Here is a 24,951-nt window from a genome sequence, read left to right as displayed (position 1 = left end):
CGTCGGTTCGTGCCACAAAATTTATGGACTTGGGAATAGGCATACCAAAGGGACGAGAAAGGCAAGGGTAAAAGGGAAGTCAATGGCAGGGCGACGGTTACGAATGAATGAATAAATCATAAATGCATCAAAGGCATTCCCAACATGATATTTCAATCGTTTTCGGTCGAGGAAATTGCACTTCAAAACACGAACAGCACTCAAACACTCAATATATGTATTCACTTTGCATTTGACCAAATAAATCTCCTCAAATTGAATTAAGACTTGAGAAGTTGTCTGCAGTGCTAAGACCGAACAATATTGTGGACTCACGCGTGGCCAAGAGTAAACATTCAAATCGAATCAATGGCACGAGCAATTTAATGCTACCCTCATCAAAAGAATACAAATAGAGTTCAAATACACGGATATTAAGTATACGTATCTAAGACCGGCCACTTACCTGCGCTTGCGGCCATCTGCACGCGATGTACTTATTTGTTTATGCTGTTCTTCTTGTTATTCTTGTGCCTGGCAGCACTTAAAGACTAGCAACTAAATCTTTGCCACTCACATTTATTTACTTAAGATTTTATAGATATGAAGTTATTTCTTTATTTTATTGCGCGCGCTAAAAATCTGTTTTCAAAACAACACAAAAAAAAAGTAATAAAAAAGACGAAAATGTTGAAGAAATTCTTTGAGTTGCCGTTCAAAAGATGCGACAACCGTTTGCCACAACTGCGAGTTGGTAAGTGTTGTCGCTGTGAAGCTGTTCTCAATGCATTCTGTGGCTCGCAGGACCTTTTGCTTTTATCCCTAAAGGTTTGCCGACAAGCAGTGTGTAACTGTAATTCGAGGGCTGCTCGAATTGTTTGAGCAAGTGAATGCAATCGACGCGTTCTTAATTTTCAAGTAGCAAAATATATTATAAAATATATATTAGAAGAACAATATATATCTGCAGAATATTTATATTAAGTTATTCATTAATGCACAAATGCAGATTACGACTGTAAAATATGTTCAGATTTAGAACATATATATACAAATTTATATTAATGAATAAAGTTCAAAAAGTTTTTTTTATTATAAAATAATTGTTTATATTTATCATAAATTTTTTTTTTTTTATTTCAAAATGTTATAATTATACATGTTATATATACTTACTGTGCTTTGGCTCTGTAAATGTATCAAGCAGCCCTTGTGGATGCTGAGTTAAAAGTTTACTACTTTATGCTGTATACTGCTTGTCAAACCGCTTGCCAAGCTGTCAAAGCTCTTTCAGTAAGCAGCGCAAAAGCGCAAAGCAGTGTAGCAAGCAGTGCAGATCAGAAAACGACTGGAAATGTTTAAGCAGCAGCAAATTTAACTAGAATATCATAACTTGACCACAAATGTTTCCAAGTATTGTTGGAGTAACTGCAACTAAATGTTTTAAACAAAGACAAGATAATGAGGGTTACGGACAGCCTTAATTAATTAGTCGGCAACAAAGTCTGTAATCAATTGCCTTTGTTGGCGCCAAGCTTTACATGTGCAACAAGTGTTTAAGACGGGCACGTAAAGCGTCTAAAGTTTTGATAAGCCGTCTGCGGCTGGTTGAAATTTAGCTGAAGCAACAAGTGAGTGCGTCTCGTTGCTGATTCTGGTTGCGTTCAATGTATAAATAGCTAGTGTAAGGTCAGCTAACCATATCATTGGTAAAGTACTCCCCTTTCAAGATGTATTCCAAGCAATTCAGTCTTATTGCCCTAATGGCAGCACTCTCGTTGCTTCTTCTGGTTGAGGCCCAGCTTTGTTCGGACTACCAGGAGCAAGAAACTCGAATTTCATTGGACTATTCGCCCTGTGGTCGTCCTGTGTGTGCTACCAATGGCTATTGTTATCGCACCTTTCGCAGCATTTGTTCCATGAACACATACAATTTGCAGCAACTGTTTGCGGGACAAGGAGGTAAGTTGACAGTCAAACAAAGAGGATTACTTTCTTAAAATGTTCTCTTTCTTCCTTTTTTTTTTTTAGAACTTGTGGAGGTTCACATGCAGCACTGCTTGCCAACGCCAACTTGGTACGACTACAACATACCCTACGGAGCACCACGTCCTGTACCATTGGCCTACGGCTCGCTCTATAACTCATACCCCCCTATTGCACCACAACATGCTCAGACCTACAATCCTTATAAACACTTCAACCATCGGGGTTATTCCCAGAACAATGGGTATGGCACTAGGGGTGGATATGCTGGCATATTGAATCATTATGATGCACCAAAACAATATCTGCAGAGAACAACATCAGCATCAAATTATTATACTAAGTTATTCACGACAACACCTTATATCACCACAACTGAGTCAACAAGTGAGTCAACAAGTGAGTCCACCACTGAGTCCACCACTGAGTCCACCACTGAGTCAACAACAGAGTCGACAAGTGAGTCCACCACTGAGTCCACAACAGAATCCACAAGTGAGTCGACAAGTGAGTCCACAACAGAGTCCACAACAGAGTTCACAACAGAGTCAACAACTGACTCCACAACAGAGTCGACAACAGAGTCCACAACAGAGTCCACAACAGAGTCCACAACAGAGTCCACAACAGAGTCCACAACAGAGTCCACAACAGAGTCCACAACAGACTCCACAACAGAGTCCACCACAGACTCCACAACAGACTCCACAGCAGAGTCCACAACAGACTCCACAACAGACTCCACAACAGACTCCACAACAGAGTCCACAACAGACTCCACAACAGACTCCACAACAGAGTCCACAACAGAGTCCACAACAGACTCCACAACAGACTCCACAACAGACTCCACAACAGACTCCACAACAGACTCCACAACAGACTCCACAACAGACTCCACAACAGACTCCACAACAGACTCCACAACAGACTCCACAACAGACTCCACAACAGACTCCACAACAGACTCCACAACAGAGTCCACAACAGAGTCCACAACAGAGTCCACAACAGACTCCACAACAGACTCCACAACAGACTCCACAACAGAGTCCACTACTGAGTCCACTACTGACTCCACAACGCCGTCCACAACATCCACAACATCAGCTAGCGGTATAGACGCCGTAAGTAAACGTCATATAGCTTCCAGCGCTGCTTCCTAACTTTAAGTTTTGCTTCGTTCTTTCCTCTAGAACACTCTGGTCTCCCTCCTCTTCACAAACCCCGAAGGGCAAGTCTTGAGTTTGTCGCTGGTTGCTCAGAATACTGACCCAATAAATGGTTATAAGACATGTGAAGGGGAGACAACGATCCTGGTGAGTTCCAAGGACTGTCCAACTCCCCGACTTTATACTGGATGCCTTAAAACTAGCTCATCAAGTTCCACAACAACAACAACATATCCAACTCGAAGGACGACAACGACTCCAACATATAAGACACCCATACATAAACCCTATGGATATCATTATGGTTATACGTATGGTTCTCAATATGGTGCTCATCCCTATCATATTCCCCATGGTGCATACGCTTCCGCTGCCGCCTCTGCTTCCGCAACGGCTCTTGGATCGCATTCGGCATCGGCATCGGCATCGGCTTCCGCAGTTTTTCCATTTAGCTGGACTCATTTCTACACACACTAGCCTATCTCATTGATTCTTTTTTTAAAAAAATACGATAATGTTCTAAAAATGACCTAATATATAATAAATAAATCGGTAAAACTTTTTAAATGTGATTAGATTCATTACCTAATCACCTTAAATTAAATACGAATCCCAAAAATATTTTTTATTAGCTAACACGTGTTTGTCTACGTGACATTTAAAACTAAACATAGCATAGATATTATATTTTTTGTATCCTAATTTCTATTTAAATACATAATTGTTATCGAATTCTTTCCCACAAAAACGTTGCAGATAATTAAAGAATCATTGTAATAATTAGCAAGACTTACAGCTAGATTTTAATTGTATATCATCGAATTCTTTCCCACAAATACGTTGCAGATAATTAAAGAATCATTGTTATAATTAGCATGACTTACAGCTAGAATTCGCACACGTTGGGCTCATTCAATGGTTTCAAATGATTGCATATGCTCATCACTAAATTCTTTTTTATAAATACATTGTAGATAAGCGAAGAATCAGTCATGAGCTCATAATAATACGATCAGACTGAATTCGGACACCTCAAAGTTATCTGCTGACCTTGACATTTGCCAATAACATATCATAATATAATGCATGCCTGGGCAATTACTCATTATCATTCGCAATTTACAGTACGATATTCGTAATTGCTTAACGAATAATTTTAATTCACAAATTTTCCCATTCCACAACATTTACGAATAACACGAATAAAACAGATATGAGAAACAGTTCGCAGAAAATAATAATAATAAAACTAAAAAAAAAAAGCAAACAAAAAATTAACAACAGTCAAAACAGAAAGAACCGTAAGTTAATTGTCTGAGCTTTTGACCAAGCACCAAGTTGAAATATATAATAACTGAAATAGAGCTCTAGACACGTAGACATTGCAATGATATGAGAGCATAAGCCCGTTCATCCATTGGACTTGAGGTGGTATAAAAAGCGCAGCCTGTGCTAGCCTTCCTCATAGTTAACCTGTGAATCGTCCCACAACATGTTGTTCTATTTCTCCAGTTTGAGTCTCCTAACAGTCGCCTGGAGCTGGGGCTATGGCGGATCAGAATATTATACCCCATACTGTGATCATATTGTGTGTCCGTCGACCCCAAGTAGAGAACGTGTATGTGCAAAGTCGATGATTACAAATCAGGAAGCCACCTTTGACAATGCCTGCGAAGTTCAACGTTATGACTGCTTATCTGAAGAATGTGAGTGTCACTTGGAAAATTGTTAAAGAATATAAATAAAACAGGGTTCTCTCTTATATATACTTAGCTTGGCATATCATCAATATGGGTACTTGTGACTGCCCAACCGAGTGTCCCCGAAATTCGAATCCCGTCTGTGCCGTACTAGGATCAACTTGGAGAACCTTTAAAAGTGCCTGCGAATTGCGAAAGCACATATGCTCTTCCAAAGAACGTAAGCTTTTGGCAGGAATAAAAATACTTCTCTACAAATGTCTGTTTTTTTCTTTTTACAGTCTGGAGACAAGATAATGATGAAATGTGTGTGCTTTTACCTCACCTTGAGCCTTATCCTCCTTATGGTCAACCTCGATATGGAGCATCTGCTTATGGAGCCCAACCTTATGGTTCTCCTTTCTATGGAGTCCCTCCAGCTTATGGACCACATGTTTATAAATCTCCTGCTTATGCACCTCAACCGCCAATATCGTATTATAATGCTGGTTATTTGAATCCCCCACCAAGTCCATATCAGAAGTCACAGATGCTGCCATACCACATATACATATCCAGGGATACTTTGCCCACTGAGCTTAACGGTGCATCTAACTTGGAAACCACTGAATCTTCAGTTAGCCCTGATACCGAAACAACTTCAAGTCCGATTCCAACAGAATCTACAACAGATGATAATTCGACATTAATAGCTGCATCCAACAATGCTCCGAAAATTCGAAAGACCAGCAAAAGTAGAGATGGAATTGAAGCTTCCATGGGTAATTCAACAACTGCCTCTAGTGTTACAACAGAAACCCCAAAAACTTCAGAGCAGTTCACGACGCCTGAAACAACAACAAAAGCTCCTTTGAGCTCAACACCGCAACCAAATCTGAGCTCTTCAACAGAATCCGATCTTGAAGCTCAAAGTTTGAACAAAGATGCCAATATGAATCCTAGTCAAGGTGCTTCAGATAATAGCACATCTACTTCGGTAAAACCAATCAGTTCTGAGGAGTCAACGACCCCAGAATCAAGAACAGAAGCGCCTTTGAATGAGACTTTAATGACTTTAAATGATCCCACAACAATTCGAACTGATTCCGCAATTGTCGAGAATGCTTCAGATCTTGAAGCTAAAAGTTTAAATGAGGATTCTACGTCAATTGCCGTTTATGAAATTACTGAGAACTCATTATCAGGCTTGACGACAGAGTCCACAAAAGGGTCAAAAGATTCTGCGATAGCAGAGAAAGATTCTGAACTTAAAATTATAACAGCCAATGCTGTGGACAATACCACATCTTCCTCGGTTCCTCCACAATCGGGGTCCTCTTTATATTCCCAGGATTCTACAACACCTCCAGCAGTCAATTCTAGGTTAGCTTCTTCTGGTGTTTCAACTGAAGCATCATTAAGTTCCACATCACAAACTAAACTGAACTCGACGACAGATTCAACTACGGAATCAAGGTTAGCAAGTTCATCTGACCCCGAAACAGCTGAGAAAAATGTAGATCTTGAAGTGAAAAGTTTAAATGAAGACTTTACTACTACTTCTTCAAAGGATTATACATCCTCTACAGCTATCAACTTCAAATTGGCTTCCACCAATTCCTCAACTGAAGTTCCTTTGAAGGATCCCACAACTGAAGCTCCATTGAATATAAGTTCTCCTGATTCCTCAGTAGCAGAGAATGCTTCTAAGCTTCAAGTTCAAAGTCTAGACAAGGATACTGCAGATGACCCTGTAGCCCCACATTCGGAGTCCTCATACTACCCACAGGATTATACAACCGCTTTGTCAGTCAACTCCAAGTTGGTTTCTGCTGATACTACTACTTCATCATACCCACAGGATTATACAAACTCTACAATAATCAACTCCAATTCCTCAACTGAAGTTCCTTTAAAGGATCCCACAACTGAAACTCCATTGAGTACAACATCCGTTTCCAATTCGACGACAGTTACCGCCACAAGTTCCCCTGATTCCTCAGTAGCAGAGAATGCTTTTAAGCTTCCAGTTCAAAGTCTAGACAAGGATACTGCAGATGAATTGAATTCGACATCACAAAATACTCTGAGTTCGACGACAGAGCCGACAACAGATTCAACGTCCAAATCCTCAATAATATCTTCTGAATTCTCAAAGGCTGATAAGCCTTCTGAGCTTGAAGCTATAAGTTTAAATAAGGATTCTACTAATGTGACTATTACGACTTCTTCCTCTGTTCGCCCACAATATGATGCGGCAGGATCGTCAGCATACGATCAGGATTATACAACCCCTCCAGTTAGCAACTTGTCTTCTGATGCCCCAACAGAAGCTACTTTAAAGGATTCTTTAACGCCAACAATTTCAGTAGCAAATAATGATCCCGAATTTCGGTCTACGAGTTCCAGAGAGAATCGACCTTTACGCTTAGAGCCCAATACATCTGATAATAATACACCCTCTTCGTCATCCATATCTCAGGAAACAACTCAAGGTTCGAGGGATCCTTTCACTGATTCTACGACAAGAGCTCCATTAGATACAACGACAGTTTCGGCTAAAAACTCGACACCAGAATCTCAAGATAGAGCTATGGTGATACCTTCAAATGAAAATACATATCCAAGCCGAGTTATTCTGCAACTGTCTGAAGATGAAAATGCACAAACAGTTAAGATCAATAATTCAAACAGTAATTCTGTTTGGATCTTATTTCTGCCATCGTCGAAAGGCAAACCAATTAATATTGTAAAACAGGACTGATCCAATAACACCAATTATAATATGCATATTTTCTTTAAATTACTAACATAAATATTAAACAAATTAAAAAACTAAAACTACATTATTAAATTGAAACTGATTAAATTAAATGATAACATTCTATACTTTATTTAAAGAATATTATTCATGGGAATATTTGACATGCGGAAGATTTCTTGAATGTAAAATAAAATGCCTTTGGGTTCAATATAACATGATTTCTTGATTGATCAGTACCAGATGCTATATATTTTTTTTTTAATGGTATTTACATTTAATTTCTTGGTCATGATATCATAGTACTTGGATCTTGCTGATGTTAAATATGATAAACATTATTAATTCTATCTTGGTAAATTGATCTTTAATTGATCTTAATAGTTGACTATTAAAAAAGGGTTTTAATAAAATATGTACCCATGTATGTGTTGTTGTCTTTGATTTTGCTTCGATTTCAAACCAATAAACTTCTTTATTCAATAGAAATCTTTGAACGTTTATTTATTTACTTTTTGATTTTGTGAACATTTGGCTTGGATATTGGGTTTTGAATTTGTTTTGCGGTAGTTTTCACATTTCCTTTGAATGTTGTTGCATTTTTGGCCACAGTCAATGGATTTAGAATTGGGGTAAGGGTGGTGCCATTGAACTTAGTGGTACCGCTGCTAGCAACTTTGCTGGTACCGCTGCTGGTTCCGCTGCTGGTTCCGCTGCTGGTACCGCTGCTGGTTCCGTTGCTGGTTCCGCTGCTGGTTCCGCTGCTGGTTCCGTTGCTAATGCTGTCGACGCTGGCATTCACCGTGGGTGTTGATGTTTTGTTGTAGGGCAGAAGAATGATGATTTCTTTCGGTGTGATTGGTTGTGTTGTTGAGTTGGTGGACGGAAGGGTTGTGTTTGTGGGCTTGGGTGTTGTGGTTGATGTTGTAGTTGTCGCTATGCTGGTGGTTTTCGGGGGCGTGTCAGTCACAATGCCGAAACCAGGTAAATACAAGGACAGATTCGAGTCCATTATTTCAGCATAGTTGTCACCCATATCGGGTATATTATAGACACTGTAAGCATTGACAGCTTGGGACACCGAAACACCTGGATTCGTATTGCTTAGGTATTTATGAAATTGCATTGGTGCCGGTGTTGTTGTTGTTGTTGTCGTTTTTGTTGTTGTTGTTGCTTCTCTTCTAAGTGCTTCCGTTCGTGCTGACAATTTAACAAAAATAGTTTTTGACCCTTCCTCTTTAATAGTGCTGTTGGCAATCGGAGTGGCTGTTGTGGTCGTGGTGCTGGTACCACGTCGTCGGTGCTTACGTTTTCCCTTCGACTTGGACTTGGATTTGGATGTTGACTTTAGCTGGCGACAAGGTCCGTCGTTTAGAAATTTCTGAGCTGGAATTTGAATAAGGTATATTATGATTAAGTAGCTTATTTTTCTGTCTGCTGTTAACGTTGATTAAGAATATTTATACTTTATATTGAGGGCATACACTCAGATAAAAAAATCAAGATTTCCGTACTTAAACAGGCCATTTTCAAGTACAAACGATCTAAAAAGCTGTCTAAGTTCGTAATTTCTAAAGTTGAGAACAAAAATCTTTCGTACGGAAACCCTAAAATGAGATTTTTTGGTGATACTTTAAGTACGTTTTGGATTTTATTCAAGTCTGAAAAAATTGAAAACATACTATTTTAAGTACACAAAAATCTTGAGCTAAACCCAAAATGTACTTGTATTTAGTACAAAATTAATAATAATTAATTAACTTTAATCTTAAAACTTACACTAGTATGTGTACTAAAATTGGGCAAAATAGCAACATTAAATACCATTTAATAATGGTGTACTTTCTTGGCTAGCGACCTTTCGGAATAGGTGCTGTTTTTTTCCAGCGATCCAAGCTTAACGTCATATTTGCGTCACTAGAACCAGTTGAGAATTCTAAGGTGCGACAATGAAAAGCAAATATCCCAAAACGTAATTGTTTTTGGTACGAAACGATCTTATTTGTAACTTTCTTTCATTCTTGAAAAAAACAATTTTATGTACAAAAAAATCTTAAACTAGCATAGTACAAATAACTCAATTGTTTCTGGAGGTATCTTTACGAGACTCACGGACCATATATATTTTCCATGCTCTTATATATTCTGACTAAGTTTGAATAAAATCGGACTACTGTTTCGGATAGCTGCCATAGTAATGTGAAGTCAAAATTCTAAATTTAAGATCGATTCATACTTAATTCCAGATTTTAAGTACACAGCAATCTTAAAATTTTAAGAACGAAACTGTATTAATTCAAGTACGGTCGTACCTAATTTTAGGATGGCATATTTTTCTGAGTGTAAGAAACCATAATTAACTATTACACACTACACTCTGGGTACCCACTAAATTCAGTAATTTAAAACTTGAATTCTAGTAAGATTTTAGTGTTTCGTCAGTATACGTACTTTCTTTGGTAATGCATTCACGTCGTCGCACCTCACACTCATTGGCATAGGTAACGCCCTGTCCCTGATGGGGTCCAGTTTCTGGAGCGGCACAAACAGGCGCATATTTGGTGGTGCATTCAATGTTAGCACAATTGGGCATACAACGCTCCAGTTCGGTGGGTTCCAATTCTGAAGACGAAGATGATCATCATCGATGATGAGGTAGACTTTGTCCAACTATTTTACTCACCTGTGCCATACTGGAAGAGTGACTTTATGTTGTGCGCCTCCAGTTTGCAGTCATTCTCAAAGTAAAAGTATTTCATGCCATTTGTTGCACAAACTGGTTGTCCACCAGACTTGCAGTTGGGTTGATAGTCCACATATTGATACTGAAAGGGTCCAAAGTGCTCCTGAGCAGGATTACTACCCGTTACCTGTCCAAAGAGCTTTGCATACTGAGCGTTGTCATATTGTTGACCATTGTATTGCCAATTATTATTAGCCTGTTTTCCTGCTGCCAGGTTGATCATCCAAAGTAATAGCACTACACGAACTTCCATCCGTTTCACCTGTACATGTATCATCTTGGCGCTTGTCTCATTAGCTATGCTCAGCTTACAGCAGCATCACAGCATTTTATACATGATCTGTAATCTATTCAACCCTCCCACAACGTGTCGATATGCAATGTTTATATCGCGGTAATCGACAATGAGGCAAAATGCATTTTTGCCGTCTCTGCAATCGACTCACGACTCCATAATTGGGTTAATGAACGCAACAGCTGGGCAAAAGACATACACTGATACATATATCAAGTGAATATCGATTCATACGTTCATTCACTACTTTTCTCATGTGTAATAGCCTATTTCCACAGCAGCACATTTGGCTCATTCGAAGCCATTTTCATCATTTAGCCCGAATTTGGACTTCATTTCAGTACAAAATCAGAATGATCATTTCGGCTCATTCATAATGAATAGTATTCAGTATTTTTTTTTATCAAACACGCGATGTTTATCGATAAGCTCTTGAAAAAAAGCAATTATCACCTTAACCAGCTGTTTTCTTCAATAAAAACAATAGGCATTAAATTTGCGCCAATGATAATATCAAAATAAATATTAAAATGTTGTTATTGTCAGCATTTTATAATTTATGCACCGAAACCGAACAGCTGATTTGCTTTGGGTGAATATCAAATGTCTTAACAGCTTCACATTTTGTCGTGGAAGGCCAAATATGAGCCACATTCAAATGTGAGCAAATGTGGCAAATGTGAGTGGTCGTGGAAATAGCCTATAAATCATTTATTTATGTATGCAGGTTGTACAGATTGCAGGCGTTCATTTATTTGGAAAACAGATGAGAAACTTTACCAAAAACTTTGAATTTTTGTTGATTGTTAATTGTTGAACAATTCCAAATGCTTCATACTTCAATCAATATTTGAGTGAGCAGGGCATAAATAGTAGCGATTGTTGGTTTTTCAAGGAGTGAGCGATCTATGTGATTTTCTACAGCATTTCTTAATCGTTGATTTACTTGTTCATGCATTCCCATTTAGTATAATTGCTCAAGAATTATAAAAAATTGCTCATAAAAAAAAAATTTACATTAATTTCATTCCAATGTCTTGCCTCACATTTCAAAAAGAACGTTACAAAGCTCCCAATATTTTGTTGACATTACTTTTTTAAGTTTTTAAGGTCAATCCACTGTACAAATGCATTGTAACTTGGAAGATTTGCAAGCTTAGCAATGTTTCAATAATTTTATTAAGTGTCTTGTTTAATATTAAAAAAAATACATATCTAACAGAAGCTCTTAAAAACTTAAATATTGACATAACTTTCTTAAGCTTTTAAGCTGCACCCACTAAAGAAATTTGTCTTGGAAAATTTGCAAGCTCAGTTCCACCACCAGAAATCAAGCTTTTGTGTGTGTGGTGAAAAGCTCGCCGAGTTCTTGCCATAAATGTTTGCTATAATTCTTAGCAAATCACTTTTTATGGATTTTACCTTCTCGGCATTTAGTTGCACAGTAGTTTTACATGTCAATTTTAGGTAAAAATATGCTTTAAACCTCTTTTTAATTATGTGATTTTACTTTTGAACATTTTGTTTACCAAATGTGACGAAAATGTTGGACAGCTTGTATTTTATTTACGTCAACTGTAAATAAGCGAACACTATATTTTTTTCCATTCGCTTCCAGCTTCAATAGCTGCCAATTAATTATGCTAAATAGCTGGGAAAATGCAATTCGATTCGATATGGTTCGGTTCGGTAGACAAACAAATTTGGATTGCAATTCGTAATCCCTGTGGCTCTTTTAACCCTACACTCAATCGAACAACAAATTGTAAATATGGATCTCATTAAAATTGCAATTTACGTGGTTGACACTTTGTAGTTCGAATGCCAAAATAGTTAAGGGAAAATAAAAATCAAATCTGAAAAATACTTGTTTGGATGAAATTTGTTTCAAAAACGTCACTTTGATTTAAGCATTTAATATTATAATTTATTCGACAAGCATTGTGTGTTTGATATGTTATGTTGTGTTGTAACCTGTTTGTATAATACAAAGTTCAACTGTCATTTCACTTTCAATCGGCATTTGTATCAATTGTATTTTGTAGCACTTAGTAACACTTATATTGAGAACGCTCCCTCATCACACCTCTCCCCGCAAGGTCCTCTCCCACCACACTAGGAAAAGCTTGTGAAGGTGGGGGTATCACAGGACGGGAACGGTGACGTCAAAGTTCAGGCTAGTAAGGTAATGTTTAGTGTTATAAAATTACAGATTTTTTTTAAAGTTTGACTTACAAAGTTGTTTACAGTTTGACTAATTATCTGCGCGGAGTTATGGATTATGTAGTGACATTGATTTAGCCCAAAAACAGATTCACTTATTTATTATTTTTTTTATCCGGAGGACGCCATCCACGCCCCTTTTTTGCGAAAATTTAGAGGGTGCGGTACCGTCCAGCTGTTGAAAGTAGAAGTAAAAAATTTTTTTTTAGAATTAATCCGAAAACTTGTTGTATTCTGCAACTTACTATTAATTCGGAGATTTTGCGGTTAAATAAAATATATCATTGGTATATTCAAAATATATATTATTTTCGTGTTTTGATATCCTGCAATCTAGACTGGTATTAAATTTGGCTTTCAATGTATTTAAGTTGAGATGGATTAAGAACTATTACCAACCTTGTAGTTTGCTTGCATCTTAATGCCTTGTGTTTTACTTTTTTTGGTAGTGAATCTGTTCAAATTGGAAACTCGAATGTCATCAACTCAAATGGGAGCTACGAAATATAAACAGAAATATAAAAAAGGAATTTAAAAATTTTGATTAATTGTATTTACGGCTAAGATGGGTAGAAACCTTGATATGCTGTGATAAATATTCCACTTGGCTCCGCACACCGAGTGAATGCTTGCTCCTTATGCACTGTGCATATGATTGCCTACAAAGATTCTTGAACATATTTAAATCCCCAAGTCCAAAAATCATTTATCTGCAGAAAATGGTGAACGTGTTCAGCGATAAAAATTTGAGTAACGTTATCCAAAATACACGAATTAACAAAAATGAAAATATCATTAGATATTTTTTGATCGACACAATTTGAACGACATTTTACTACTCTTAATTTAGTTTATGCGAAAAATACGCGCAACAAAAAATAATTTTTTTTAAATTTAAATAAAAGCCGAAAATTTTGTTGTTTCCCAGTTAAGATCTGGAACAAACTGATGAATTAAATGTTTAGCCTTGTGCTCGACGATGAAAACCACGTTTCAAGGCTAACTAGACTTAAAAAAAAAGTCATGCAAAGTTAACTACGATTCATATATTTTAAAAACATGTCGGAAAATTCTAGTAAGAGTTATCGGCTACGACTACTTGGTTTACCTCCATAATATTTTATAATATTTCTTCAATCATTTCTAAATTGGCGATAAATTTTTATCTAAAGTACTATACAATAATTTCAAAGTCTTAAAAAATTGCTTAAAAAAATACTTTCCTGCTAATAGTAAAGAGAATGCGCCTTAAGACTAAAATTGATGTCTTGTTCATTCCCCTTAATTACCTGGACAATCAAGTGTCTCTATCACTTAGGGCCCTATCACTAGGAGCCTAAAAAGAAGCATATAATAAATTGTGACTACCTTATGAGGGCACAAATCATAATCAAATATGGCAATTGAAAAACGCAGCCTTCATAATATAATAGAATAAGGTTAATGTGACCAGCATCTCATGATGATGTTAACAACCCCCAAATTGGCAATCGATCATTATAGCCATCCCTTGTGTCACTTTGCCTCTCCTCTCTCCTCTCTCTTTGTCTCTGTCCTTTTTCAAGCTCCCACAAATTGTATGAATTATTTAAATATTGATTTATTAGTTTTACATCTAATTTAATAGGCCGTCAGGCGAGGGGAGCAGATAAAGTGAAAGAGACGAGAAGAAAGGAGAAAAAGGAAGTTGCCTTGTTCCTCTGGTACACTTCAATTTCAAGTTAAATTTATGTGATGACTGAAGGGTGTTGGGAACATGGCAATCACACACACACACACACACACACAGACAGACAGACAGACAGACAGACACATATTATATGAAAGCGGCATAAATTGAAAATTAAATGTGGAAGATGCAAGCCGTCAAGCCTTTGACAAGCGACTGAAACATGGCCACAGATTGTTGCAAGTGTTGTTCTTGTTCTTCGTCCTCTTCACTGTTGGCTAAATTAAAACTCGTTTATTAATCGTCATCTATGTGTGTGTGTCCTTCCCCTGTCTCTCTTTCTCTTTTGCACATTCAGACTGTCGCTGTGGCAACAAAACAAAAGCAAACATGATGTCGCTTTTAGCTCAGGAATCTCATGGTCAAAAAGCGCACAACACACTTGCAAGGCCGCACACATACACATACACAGTCTCACACACAGACACACAGACACAGTCTCACACATATTTATACATACGTGTATGTGTGCATGCAAAGTTTATCCAGCGTCCGTTTTGCACATTAATTTACTGACCTTTTTGTGCCTTTTTTACATAGTTTCCCTACAGCGCCCACACACGCGCCACGCCTCCCCGCCACCCCCACTTCGTCCCCCGCCGCCGCTTCCAATCACAGTTACCTAGTCTTCACATGACTGGACTTTTGGCCACACAACTTGACCATGTCCCCGCATCGTCTCTTCGGCCATTAACAGAATGCGGTTAACTGAAAATGCGTTCAACCGAGATGGCAACATCTGTTCCGTGTATAAGAGGGAGAGAGAGGACTATCATATTGTCCGTGGGCAGGTGAAGAAAAGGGAAGGGAAGGGCTACAAGGGCTGTGTCAGTTTTGGGGCTATATTCGCTACTATGATGAATGTGTGACATTTTTGCAGCTTGTTTGTTTGTTTATGGTTTCCACTTTAACTTCTTTTTACTTTGCGATGCGATGTGAAGCAAAACGACGGTGGCTATTGCTCTCTTTCAGAATACACACAGAACACACACTCACACACACACACTCACACACACACACACACACATTTTAACGGATATATTTAACAAAAAAAAGAAACAAAAGTACATGACTCAAAGATACCTCGCATCTAGTGTTTTATACCTAAAAATCACTATTAATTTAGTCACAAAAATTCTTACCACTTGAAGGTGGAATTTTCCCTTAGAACTCTAAAATTTAATCACAAGTGACTAGTACTTTTAGCTCTTAAGCCAGTCAATACCACAGTTTTTATAAATACTTCCCTCTTGTGAGTGTAGTATTTTCATCTCTTGTGCCTTTTCACATTATAAATGGCAACTTTAATAAGTTTTTCATGCATTGCCAATCACTGGAACAGTCAGGTGTTTAGTCAGCTGTTTGCATTGATAAAATTGGTGCGAAACTTGTATTGACTTTGCGCGCTTGGCATTTGCACACTTTTGGAGCAAAACTTATTGTTAATATTGGATATTGAAGGTCAGGAAATGTGGAGTGGATAAGCCAAAAAATATTTTGTTAACAATTGCTATTCGTCATTTATGTATATTGTTTTATTTTGTCCAAGAATTAAGAAAATTCAGGAATAATGCGGGTTTTGCGATCTGTAATGTTAAAATAAAGTAGAAAGTGTCTATTAATTAATGTTTGTAATGCGTTTTGCGGCCTTTTGCGGCCTTTTCGGTACTTTAAATTTGCAAGTAAGCTTGAGTTCTCTCATACAACGCTATTGAACATTTGATCGACAATATCTGAACATATATGTATGTAGTTTTGTCCACCTAAAAATTAGTCATAATTCACTTAATATTTGTAATTTTTCATATTTACGACTATTTTGCATTAACAAAAATAATAAAAAATCTCAATCAATATTTATATTTCCTTTGTACAGGAAGATTACGTATCCGCAATGTGGTCTTATACGGGCGGTCAGGGTAGAAGTGGTCAAATTAACTCAAAATTTTGTTTGTATATTTTCCTACTATATTTATTAAATATGCCAAGTTTCAACTTGATATCTGCGTTTTTTGATTTGGCCTAGTGTGCTGTGGGTGGATTTCTTCTACCTTAGATCATAAATAACAACTAATGCAGGCTCTTATTCAGTCATAATTACTCAAACAGTCAGTTAGTTTCTCAATAAATCTTTTTTCGTCGAACTATTTCACTTGTGGGTGTATTTTTTCCCCTCTCTGCACAGTAATATCATAAATGGCAGCTACTACAAGCGCTAATGCATTGCCAATCACTTGGACAGTCCGTTAAACTGTCGATTCGCTTCTGATTTGTAATCGAATTCAATTTCTTTCCCCCAGCTTTGACCACAAGTAGTGCACTTGCGAGTGTCCAATTTAAAGAGCTTTCTCTGTACTTATGCCAGTCTTAAATAATAACTTAGTTGAAATCAGATATGAACTTAATTTACAACTCAATAACTGGCATAAACTGAGCTTTGTGAACATCTGGACGTAACCCGATTTTAATCTGTGGCTTTCCCAAAGATTTCAACAGAATCAAAATTATGAAATTTGCTTATATTTATTTGCAGTAAGCTAGTAATTATTGCAACCCAAGTAAATGGACACAATGAATGTGCTTAAAATGGAGATCAAGTAATTAAAATCAATAAAAACAAAATACAAATACAAAATTAAACCAATTTCAGTGAAATGGTTAGGAAGCCATTTTGGTCATCAATGCCGTTGAAAATATTTGTTGGACTTGTTGCAATTGGAGCTGTGAGTGCATTCTCAATTTAACAAGTTAAAGAAGTGGATTTAATTGTTACTCAGCTTGTTTTTAAGCAAATTAAGAGGTGCACAGCAGAACTTACACAATCTACTTAGTTCCACAACAATTGTTGTTGCGAAAAGCTGAATAAAAATGTTCCTAAAGTTCATTTTGGAGGGCTTCTCTATTTCCAGTCAGATTAAAGTGGTATCTTTTTCAAATTTTTTATAGAACGTCAATTCAGACTCGTAAAATAATGACAATTGAAATGATATAGTGGACTGTGAAATGCAAATCTATACTAGATATTCTTTTATATAAAACTGAGCATCTGTGTTGATCTTCTTAATAGAATACTTCAAGATAGAATTGAATTTAAAAACTTATTTTCCCCTATTTAAAATTAAAGAATTCGGTGTAGTATAATTACTTATACCATATTTATATATATTTATGTTATTTATGTTATTTATGTTATATTTATTTCCACGAAATAATTTTACATTTTCATTTATTTGTTGATTGCATTAAATTTTGTTTTGCGAGTAGTTCCTAGAAAAAAGATACAATACATAGTTACTGGTTAATATGATTATTTATATTTATATCTGTATCCCTGTAACTATAGTATATAATTATTATAACCTCGTAATACCCTTTGCAATCTCTCAAACTTTTACAGAGCCCCGGGCTACAAAATTTGCCGTACGTGCCAGTGTGTGGAGCAGTTTAATAAATTGTATCTTTTAGTTCACGCACGCACACATAAGAATATGCAGATTACTTTATTGTGATAGTGAGGAGGAAAGAGAATGAGAGAGAAGGAATGTGTGTGTGTGTGTGTGTGTGTGTGTCGCAGACCGGCCATCCTTTTCCATTTTCAATAACTGTTAGTGAATAAACTTTCACAGCAGTTTGTGTTTTTGTTGACGTTACTTTGGGTTGTTGATCGAAGGCCTACAAGCCAAAAATTTGCAGATACAGCTGTGATTGCCATAAACACATAAACAAGAGCTGAAACTGTAACAAATTGTGTTTGCAACCGATTCGAGCGTCCTATAAATATATATGACTTTAAGTAGGGATGTACTACAACTTGATACATCGATATATCGACTTTTGTAGAATCTATATACAGATATTTCTTGTGCAAAAACCGATTTATGTCTTAACATTACTTATTCATACAAAATTATGCATATAGACATATGTATATATGACAAATCAATATCGATTCTTAATTTTCTTTTTTACATGTCTAACTTTAAGGAAAGAACTATTAAGTAATTTTGTAGCAGAGTTGAATGTAAAGTCATGTTGCAATTTGAATATCCTTCCATTAGTATAGGAATATATTTATGTAATAAAAGTTATAAAATCCTTTAGTATTCCACAACTAGTAATCATGATATTTCAAACATGATGTAATCGTCTTCAATGGTCTCTTCAATTTGATAGTCTTCAGAAATATCCATTGATTTATTATCAAAATCTTCGGTTGTTTCCATTCTTTCGATGGTTTGTCCCATATCTCCATTGAATAATGGATCTATTGTATCCATATCAGCCGGTGGCATTGTTATGGTTGGCATCATCGAACCCATTTCTTCATCAAGCAATGGCTGCTCCACAGTTTCTATTGACCTAGATAATACCGGTCTCATCACTGGTTTCTCGTGTTCGAATATGAAACTTGTCGGATCCGTATATTGAACCATTCTCGCGACTTTAAATAGCTCAAAAATTCTTTCCTGTTCTATAAACATTATGCAGAAAAAACTTTTTTTTAAGTTTATAAACAGATTTACTGAATTTTAATATAACGTACAAGCTGTTTGACAAGTTTTGCCCTGAGACTCTGTTCAAAATGGAAAAAATTTTATGATTTTTATACAATATGTTTTATGTGTATTTCCATAGAATTGATAAATAAGTATATGACAATTAATGCTCTGCATTTCATGCTCAGTTATATTGAATGTAGATCAGTGTTCCTTTGAGTTTATTCTCCAAGAAATTTCTATAAAATACATTCATACATCTCGACATTTCCTTTGTAAAATGATTTCATTTTAATAAAATAAAGCAGCAACAAATGCAACTTGCAGATTGGATATTTGAATTAAGAAATGTTATTTAATTAAATTGAATAAAGGTCTTCAGACTCATCTGTAGATAATTCATAGTAGTTTATGGTTTAGTTTCAGTTAAGCGAAAGTTTCTAAAGGATTTCTATTTGCATATCAAGCAAAGGCAGAAAACAGAGACCAACAAAACGGCCACAAATAATTTAAGATTTATTTCTCTTTGGCTTGGGTTCTTTGTTAACCCATCTTCTTTTTTGCTTGTCCTTTATTGTGCTTTTAATTTCAATTCCAATTTCACACGAAAACTTTTGTCCTACCCGGACTTGAACTTGTAAGTTAGAAGTTGTGGACACCTAAGGAACTTTTGTCGTTTTCTCTCGAAAGTTTTCTTCTTTCTTGTGTTAATGTCGTGTCAAGCCATGTCGTGTCGTGTCGTGTCGTGTCGTGTCGTGTGTTGCGGTATCGTGTTGTGCCGACTGCGGTAAATGATAATAATAGCACCATTGTTTACCAAAGGATTCCATTTTACTTACTTCTAGTCTGCCTGTTGCTCATACGATTTATTTCTACTATATTTCCATGCCTTTGCCTAGCTTAAGCTAATAGACGTTGATACTGGTTCAAAACTCTTAACACAAATCCCTTCACTCAGCCTTGAGCGACAGCTGTCGCCTTTCCAACCAGAAAGTACAATAAGAGACTCGACTGTATAAATAAAAATCAAACTATTTTTGTCCAGCTAGCAGCTCAACTTGCCACAAATAAATCAATTTGTATTGCAACAAACTAAGTGTGAGTTAACTCAAACTTTCAACAAACTTTATGTGGTCAAATTATTGTTGAATTGACAGAAGAGCTTTAATTAATTATTTGATGTGTGTTGGAATAAATATATCACTCCATCAATGTGTATCACAGCTTCAAAAGTTTGATTTTTAAATCCGTACTCGGCTCTAATTTCCATCACGAATTTGCATACAAAATATCAGTAATACCAGTTACTGTAACTCAGCTACGACACTCAACCATTTGATAATCGGCTCAATAACTAGCTGCTTAGCTTTTATCAACAGTTTTCTCACACAAATATCCGATAGCACCAAGCATGTTACTTGTATAAGAATATATTTGATGCATATGATATTTTATTACATTTATTCGTCATAGAAATGTGAGGTGTCGTGTTAAAATTGTAGTTTTTCGTCCTCCATGGTCTGTAATTGTGATTGTCCTTTGTGAAAGCTTCTGAATGCACATTACATGAATGAATGTGCACATCGTGTCTGGCGATTTGCGAGAGTCAAGCAGGCATTTTAATATACATATGTACATAAATATTATAGCAGTTAATATATACAAGAAATACACACACACACACACACACACTCACTCTCACACACATACGATCACCAAGGACTTCCTGTGTTGCAGAGGCTTTGGCAGCCATCTTGGCGTCAGTCTTACAACGGTAAACAAGTCAACGGTCTAAAGCGAGCAACTCCAACTAAGCGTTACTGAGTATATTTGTGTGTGCTTGCGTGTGCGTGTGTGTGTGCATGTATATAGATATATCTGTCTCTGTCTGTGTGCTGGTGTGTGTGTTGGTAGGGGATGCTGCTTTGCCACAACAACGACTATAATAACAGCAATGACAACAAGTAACAATGACAAAATCACAATATGGTCGACTACTGAATACCCTGCCATGAATGCACACTAAAATATTATAAATAATAATAATAATTCCTCTTTGCGATTGGATTATTCCAAAACTAATATTTTATTATCAAGTTTTTATTTATTTGTGCCAAAGATCTTTAAAAAATATGTTTAAAACTGATTGAATAAAGTATAAGAAACGTGAAAATAACAGTTTATATCGTATCAATGTCATTGTTCGACATTATATTGCATTTAGATTAATTAAGTGTTGAGAAGAACCTTTAAAGAAATATATTATGTAATGTACTAGAATGTTGAATCACGTAAGCTGTTCATACCCCATTTAACGTAACATCCAGCTACAGGGTACCACAGCAAGAACGTGAAACCGGAAGTGAGGCATATTTTCCGCTTAAAATGCCACAATATGTTGACTCCAACCAGTCACAACGACAACGACAACGACAACGACAACGACAATGACAATGACAATGACAACGAAAACGAGCAGAAGCAACAATTTATTTATTTTTATTTTATTTCTTTGGGCCCGCTTTACAGTTGCCTTTCAATGTTGTTGGTTACACTTTAACATAAGACTTTTCACACCTTTTATGCAGCATGCGAGATAAGCCTTCACCGCGTTAGAAAGTCTAAATAAATAAATACCAAACAAGGGAAATGCGTTCAAATACAAACATTATATGTGCAACGTTTGTTTTAATGTCACAAAAATTGCAGACATTAATAAACGCTTTAAATTATCAGTTGCCCCAAAATTCCAAATTAATCTGATGAAAATATAACTTAAAACATATGATTGCCTATTATATATCCTTTAGATGAATTTTTGATAAATTCTCTGATTTGAGTTAATTTTTTTTGTACAGATTCAACAGCCCAGATATTTTGTGAAAGATTTGTGGTCTTATTCCTTTAACAGCCAAAGTCGATTCTGTGTGTAGCCTTTGCTTAATACTTCATACATAATTCCCCATTTCGCAAAATGAGCAACGAAATCGATTTATTTGCTATTTTCTCTTGAAATTTCAGTTCGCTTTGCCACTTTTGCTTAAAATTAAGCGGAAAACCACTTTGTGGTACTTTGTGGTCAAAGCCAGAACACAAAAGTTATTCCTCATAAATTGTCACCAACAGACCGAAAACTGCATCCATGAAGTGAGGCAATCCCTTCTCGCATAGTCCTGTTCTGCGGTTATCGAGGTCTTGAGGCCTTCATCCGTTTTCGTTTGGTTTGCCACATTTCAAATTATTTTTACGAGTTTCTCGCTCACTTTACTCAAATACACGATATACGATTGCGCATTTGTTTATGTAAGTTTCATATGAAAGCAAATAATATACAAGACAGTTATATGACAATATCAAAGGCAGCTGAGTCACAGCAGGAATGATACAAGTTCCGAATGTCAGTTGCAAGTTGGGAGCGATATGAATTACATTTGGAATATGACAAATTCGCTTTTGCCAACACACTATTTAGAAACATTATTTTTTTTGTACCTATCTGTCCTCTATCTAAGCAAATAGATCTAAAGTTAGAGATTTTTACAGATTAGTCATATTTGCATGTCTGTAGATTAAGCGGATGACGATTAAAAAATATAGAGACTATCGAAAAAAAATCTTGAAGTTACAAAAAATTGGTATTCTTAAATAAATTCGTTTGAAATATTTGTAAATTAAAAGTTTACTTAAGCAGTACAGTTTATATGTTGGATATCTGGATATCTCAAGTTTGATTGTGAACTGCTGAGCTTTGAGCTTTTCTTTGGAAAATCCACATTCAGTGGCAATCCCTGATGCAAATTCCTCAAATACAATAAGAGAAAGAGGGGGGGTATGAAAAATGGAGCATGACTAGAATATAGGACAATAGTTGGCATACGTGCTTAGTCCATCGGGTATTTTCGAATATGATCTATCATTCATATATCCAGATTTTTGTCTATAAAAACACAAGTTTGTACAGACAAATTTTTTTATTTAGAGGCCAAAAAAATTGAAAAATCCAGGGATATCATCAGGGATGCATCAAAACTATTTTAAGAAATTTTAAAATTTGTTTTATACTAATTATGACATAAAAAGCTGATTAAATGTTGAAACATGAGATTAAAAATTTTGAATTTTCAAAAAACACAAGGAGACCATTTGCATAAATTTGAAGGCAGAAATCTGATCAAAACGACAATCCACTTGGATATCGGTCCAGTTTTGACAAAGTTTTGAAAGTTAAGAGTTGATCCAACTTATGACTTAGCAACTTTACAAATCAAAAGATATATTCCATCTGCAAGCATACAGGGTAGCTTGCTGTTGAGCACACTTGATTAGAGCACTTTAACTTGGTCTTATGAATGTGTGATGTGTTGTGTTATGGCTTTTGTTGTGTTGTTCTTTGCATTCACTTAATTGTGGTCAAATTCAATTTATCCTGTGCTATTGAATTACCTGCTGCAATATGCACTTTTATGCAATGATTTTACAAATGCAAAGTTCGAGTAAAATTTGCATATATCCCTTCTTTTTTATTATCCGCTATGAAATGTAAAACCGTAACTTTACATTTGTCACAACAGATGTTTGGCTTTATTTTAAAGAAACATTTCAGTCTGTAGTCGTACCATGATTAATTAAACTCCTACAATAATTAAGAAGAAAATTTTACATTTGCTGTATGGGATAAAAGATAGAAAATTATGAGAGATTTTTGTTAAAGCTAAACGAACTGTGCATACATCTAAAAAATCGAAAACATAGATCAAATTGTAACTTCCAATTCACTCTGTTCGTGGACTCTGAGAAAAGTAGTTTCCGATAAAAGGCAAATTCAGGTAAAATTTTACAAAAATTTCCATATCGTAATGAACATATCAATATGCATCCAAATACATGAATTTACAAATTTTTTGTTAACATATTGGTGTGTACGTGTGTTTGCAATTGGAGCGTGCCTTTGAATCATTTTAATTCAATTGAAACGCAGCTCTCACTCCCTGCAGGTCTTCCATATATTGGTAAATATACAGATAGATGTATTTACTATATAAGTAAGAGAGCTTGAGAAATTTGACAACAATCTAGCAACGCATTTTGATAGTAAAAATCCATTCAAGTGAAAAAAGCAGCTAACCTAAGACATTGAATTCCAGCATTGCACTTTTAAATGACATGCGACCAATTAAATTTATCAAAAATCCTAACATTTTTGTTGTTGACAGATACATGCTATGAATTCAAGGGGAATACATGTCGGAATACCCTAGAGTTCAATTTATAGTGCAGTTAAACGTTTTTCAGATATTATAATCCCCTTACTTCCCATTAATTTCAAGTAGTTAAAAAATTTGTTCCTTGGTTTCAATAAAGCCTTCTGCATAGTTTAAAAACACAAAAAAAAAAAACAATTTTTTTTGTGTCACAAATAAATATATTAAACTATTAGCTCATATTAAAAAGGAAATGTTATAGAAATACTGTGTATGTGTACAGTCACCAGACACTCGTTTTAATTAGAATTGTCTAACACGCCCTCTTTATAAGCTTGAATTACTGCAGAGTATTTACATAAAATAAACACCTGATAATATTAAAGAGTGGGAATGCTTTGAAAACTGATGCCTGAATATATTTGCTTTTGTTTACACAAATAAATAAACAAATAATGCATAACGCAAATTACTCCTTGTCCATGTGTATGGTAATAGCTGCAAATGATAACGAAAGAGATGTCGTACTATAAATGATCAAATTAATGAGGTCGAATCATGCACAAATATCATACATGAATAAATGGAAATTAAACAAAAATATTCGATGCAAGTCTAGTTCCGAATTTTAATTATAATTCAGAATTAATACTAAAACAAAGCTATTTGCGAAATGTCAAACATATT

The 24,951-nt window shown here is 35.8% G+C and overlaps 3 protein-coding genes and 1 long non-coding RNA gene across 7 annotated transcripts; 2 read left to right on the top strand and 2 right to left on the bottom strand.

Moving 5' to 3' along the window:
• The first annotated feature begins 1,709 nt into the window (after positions 1-1,709).
• LOC117787962 (flocculation protein FLO11) lies at positions 1,710-3,756 on the top strand. The gene is made up of 3 exons (XM_034626606.1): positions 1,710-1,941; positions 2,011-3,092; positions 3,162-3,756. Exons 1-3 carry the CDS (start codon positions 1,710-1,712, stop codon positions 3,612-3,614), a joined length of 1,767 nt encoding a protein of 588 aa, XP_034482497.1. The 3' UTR covers positions 3,615-3,756.
• An 851-nt stretch (positions 3,757-4,607) lies between these two features.
• Positions 4,608-7,670, top strand: LOC117790021 (flocculation protein FLO11). Its single transcript, XM_034629262.1, has 3 exons — positions 4,608-4,843; positions 4,911-5,057; positions 5,119-7,670. The coding sequence occupies exons 1-3, from the start codon at positions 4,630-4,632 to the stop codon at positions 7,578-7,580; spliced, it is 2,823 nt and encodes a 940-aa protein (XP_034485153.1). The 5' UTR covers positions 4,608-4,629; the 3' UTR covers positions 7,581-7,670.
• A 196-nt stretch (positions 7,671-7,866) lies between these two features.
• LOC117787942 lies at positions 7,867-10,597 on the bottom strand. The gene is made up of 4 exons (XM_034626583.1): positions 10,261-10,597; positions 10,029-10,199; positions 8,380-8,963; positions 7,867-7,893 (listed from the first exon to the last, which is right to left on the bottom strand). Exons 1-4 carry the CDS (start codon positions 10,595-10,597, stop codon positions 7,867-7,869), a joined length of 1,119 nt encoding a protein of 372 aa, XP_034482474.1.
• A 1,992-nt stretch (positions 10,598-12,589) lies between these two features.
• On the bottom strand, positions 12,590-13,717 carry LOC117784969. 4 transcript variants are annotated; one of them, XR_004617465.1, is made up of 5 exons: positions 13,397-13,717; positions 13,238-13,335; positions 13,084-13,176; positions 12,851-13,013; positions 12,590-12,792 (listed from the first exon to the last, which is right to left on the bottom strand). It is a non-coding gene; the product is annotated as an uncharacterized LOC117784969 (long non-coding RNA). The 4 variants fall into 4 exon arrangements; XR_004617467.1 differs by having other exon boundaries at positions 12,620-12,792; positions 13,084-13,164; XR_004617466.1 differs by having other exon boundaries at positions 12,620-12,792; positions 13,084-13,171; positions 13,416-13,717.
• Positions 13,718-24,951: the final 11,234 nt, after the last annotated feature.

Source organism: Drosophila innubila, chromosome X (genome assembly GCF_004354385.1).
Source record: "Drosophila innubila isolate TH190305 chromosome X, UK_Dinn_1.0, whole genome shotgun sequence".
NCBI classification, from domain to species: Eukaryota; Metazoa; Arthropoda; class Insecta; order Diptera; family Drosophilidae; genus Drosophila; species Drosophila innubila.
Note: the sequence above shows the minus strand (reverse complement) of the source record. Positions and strands in the feature narration are given on the sequence as shown.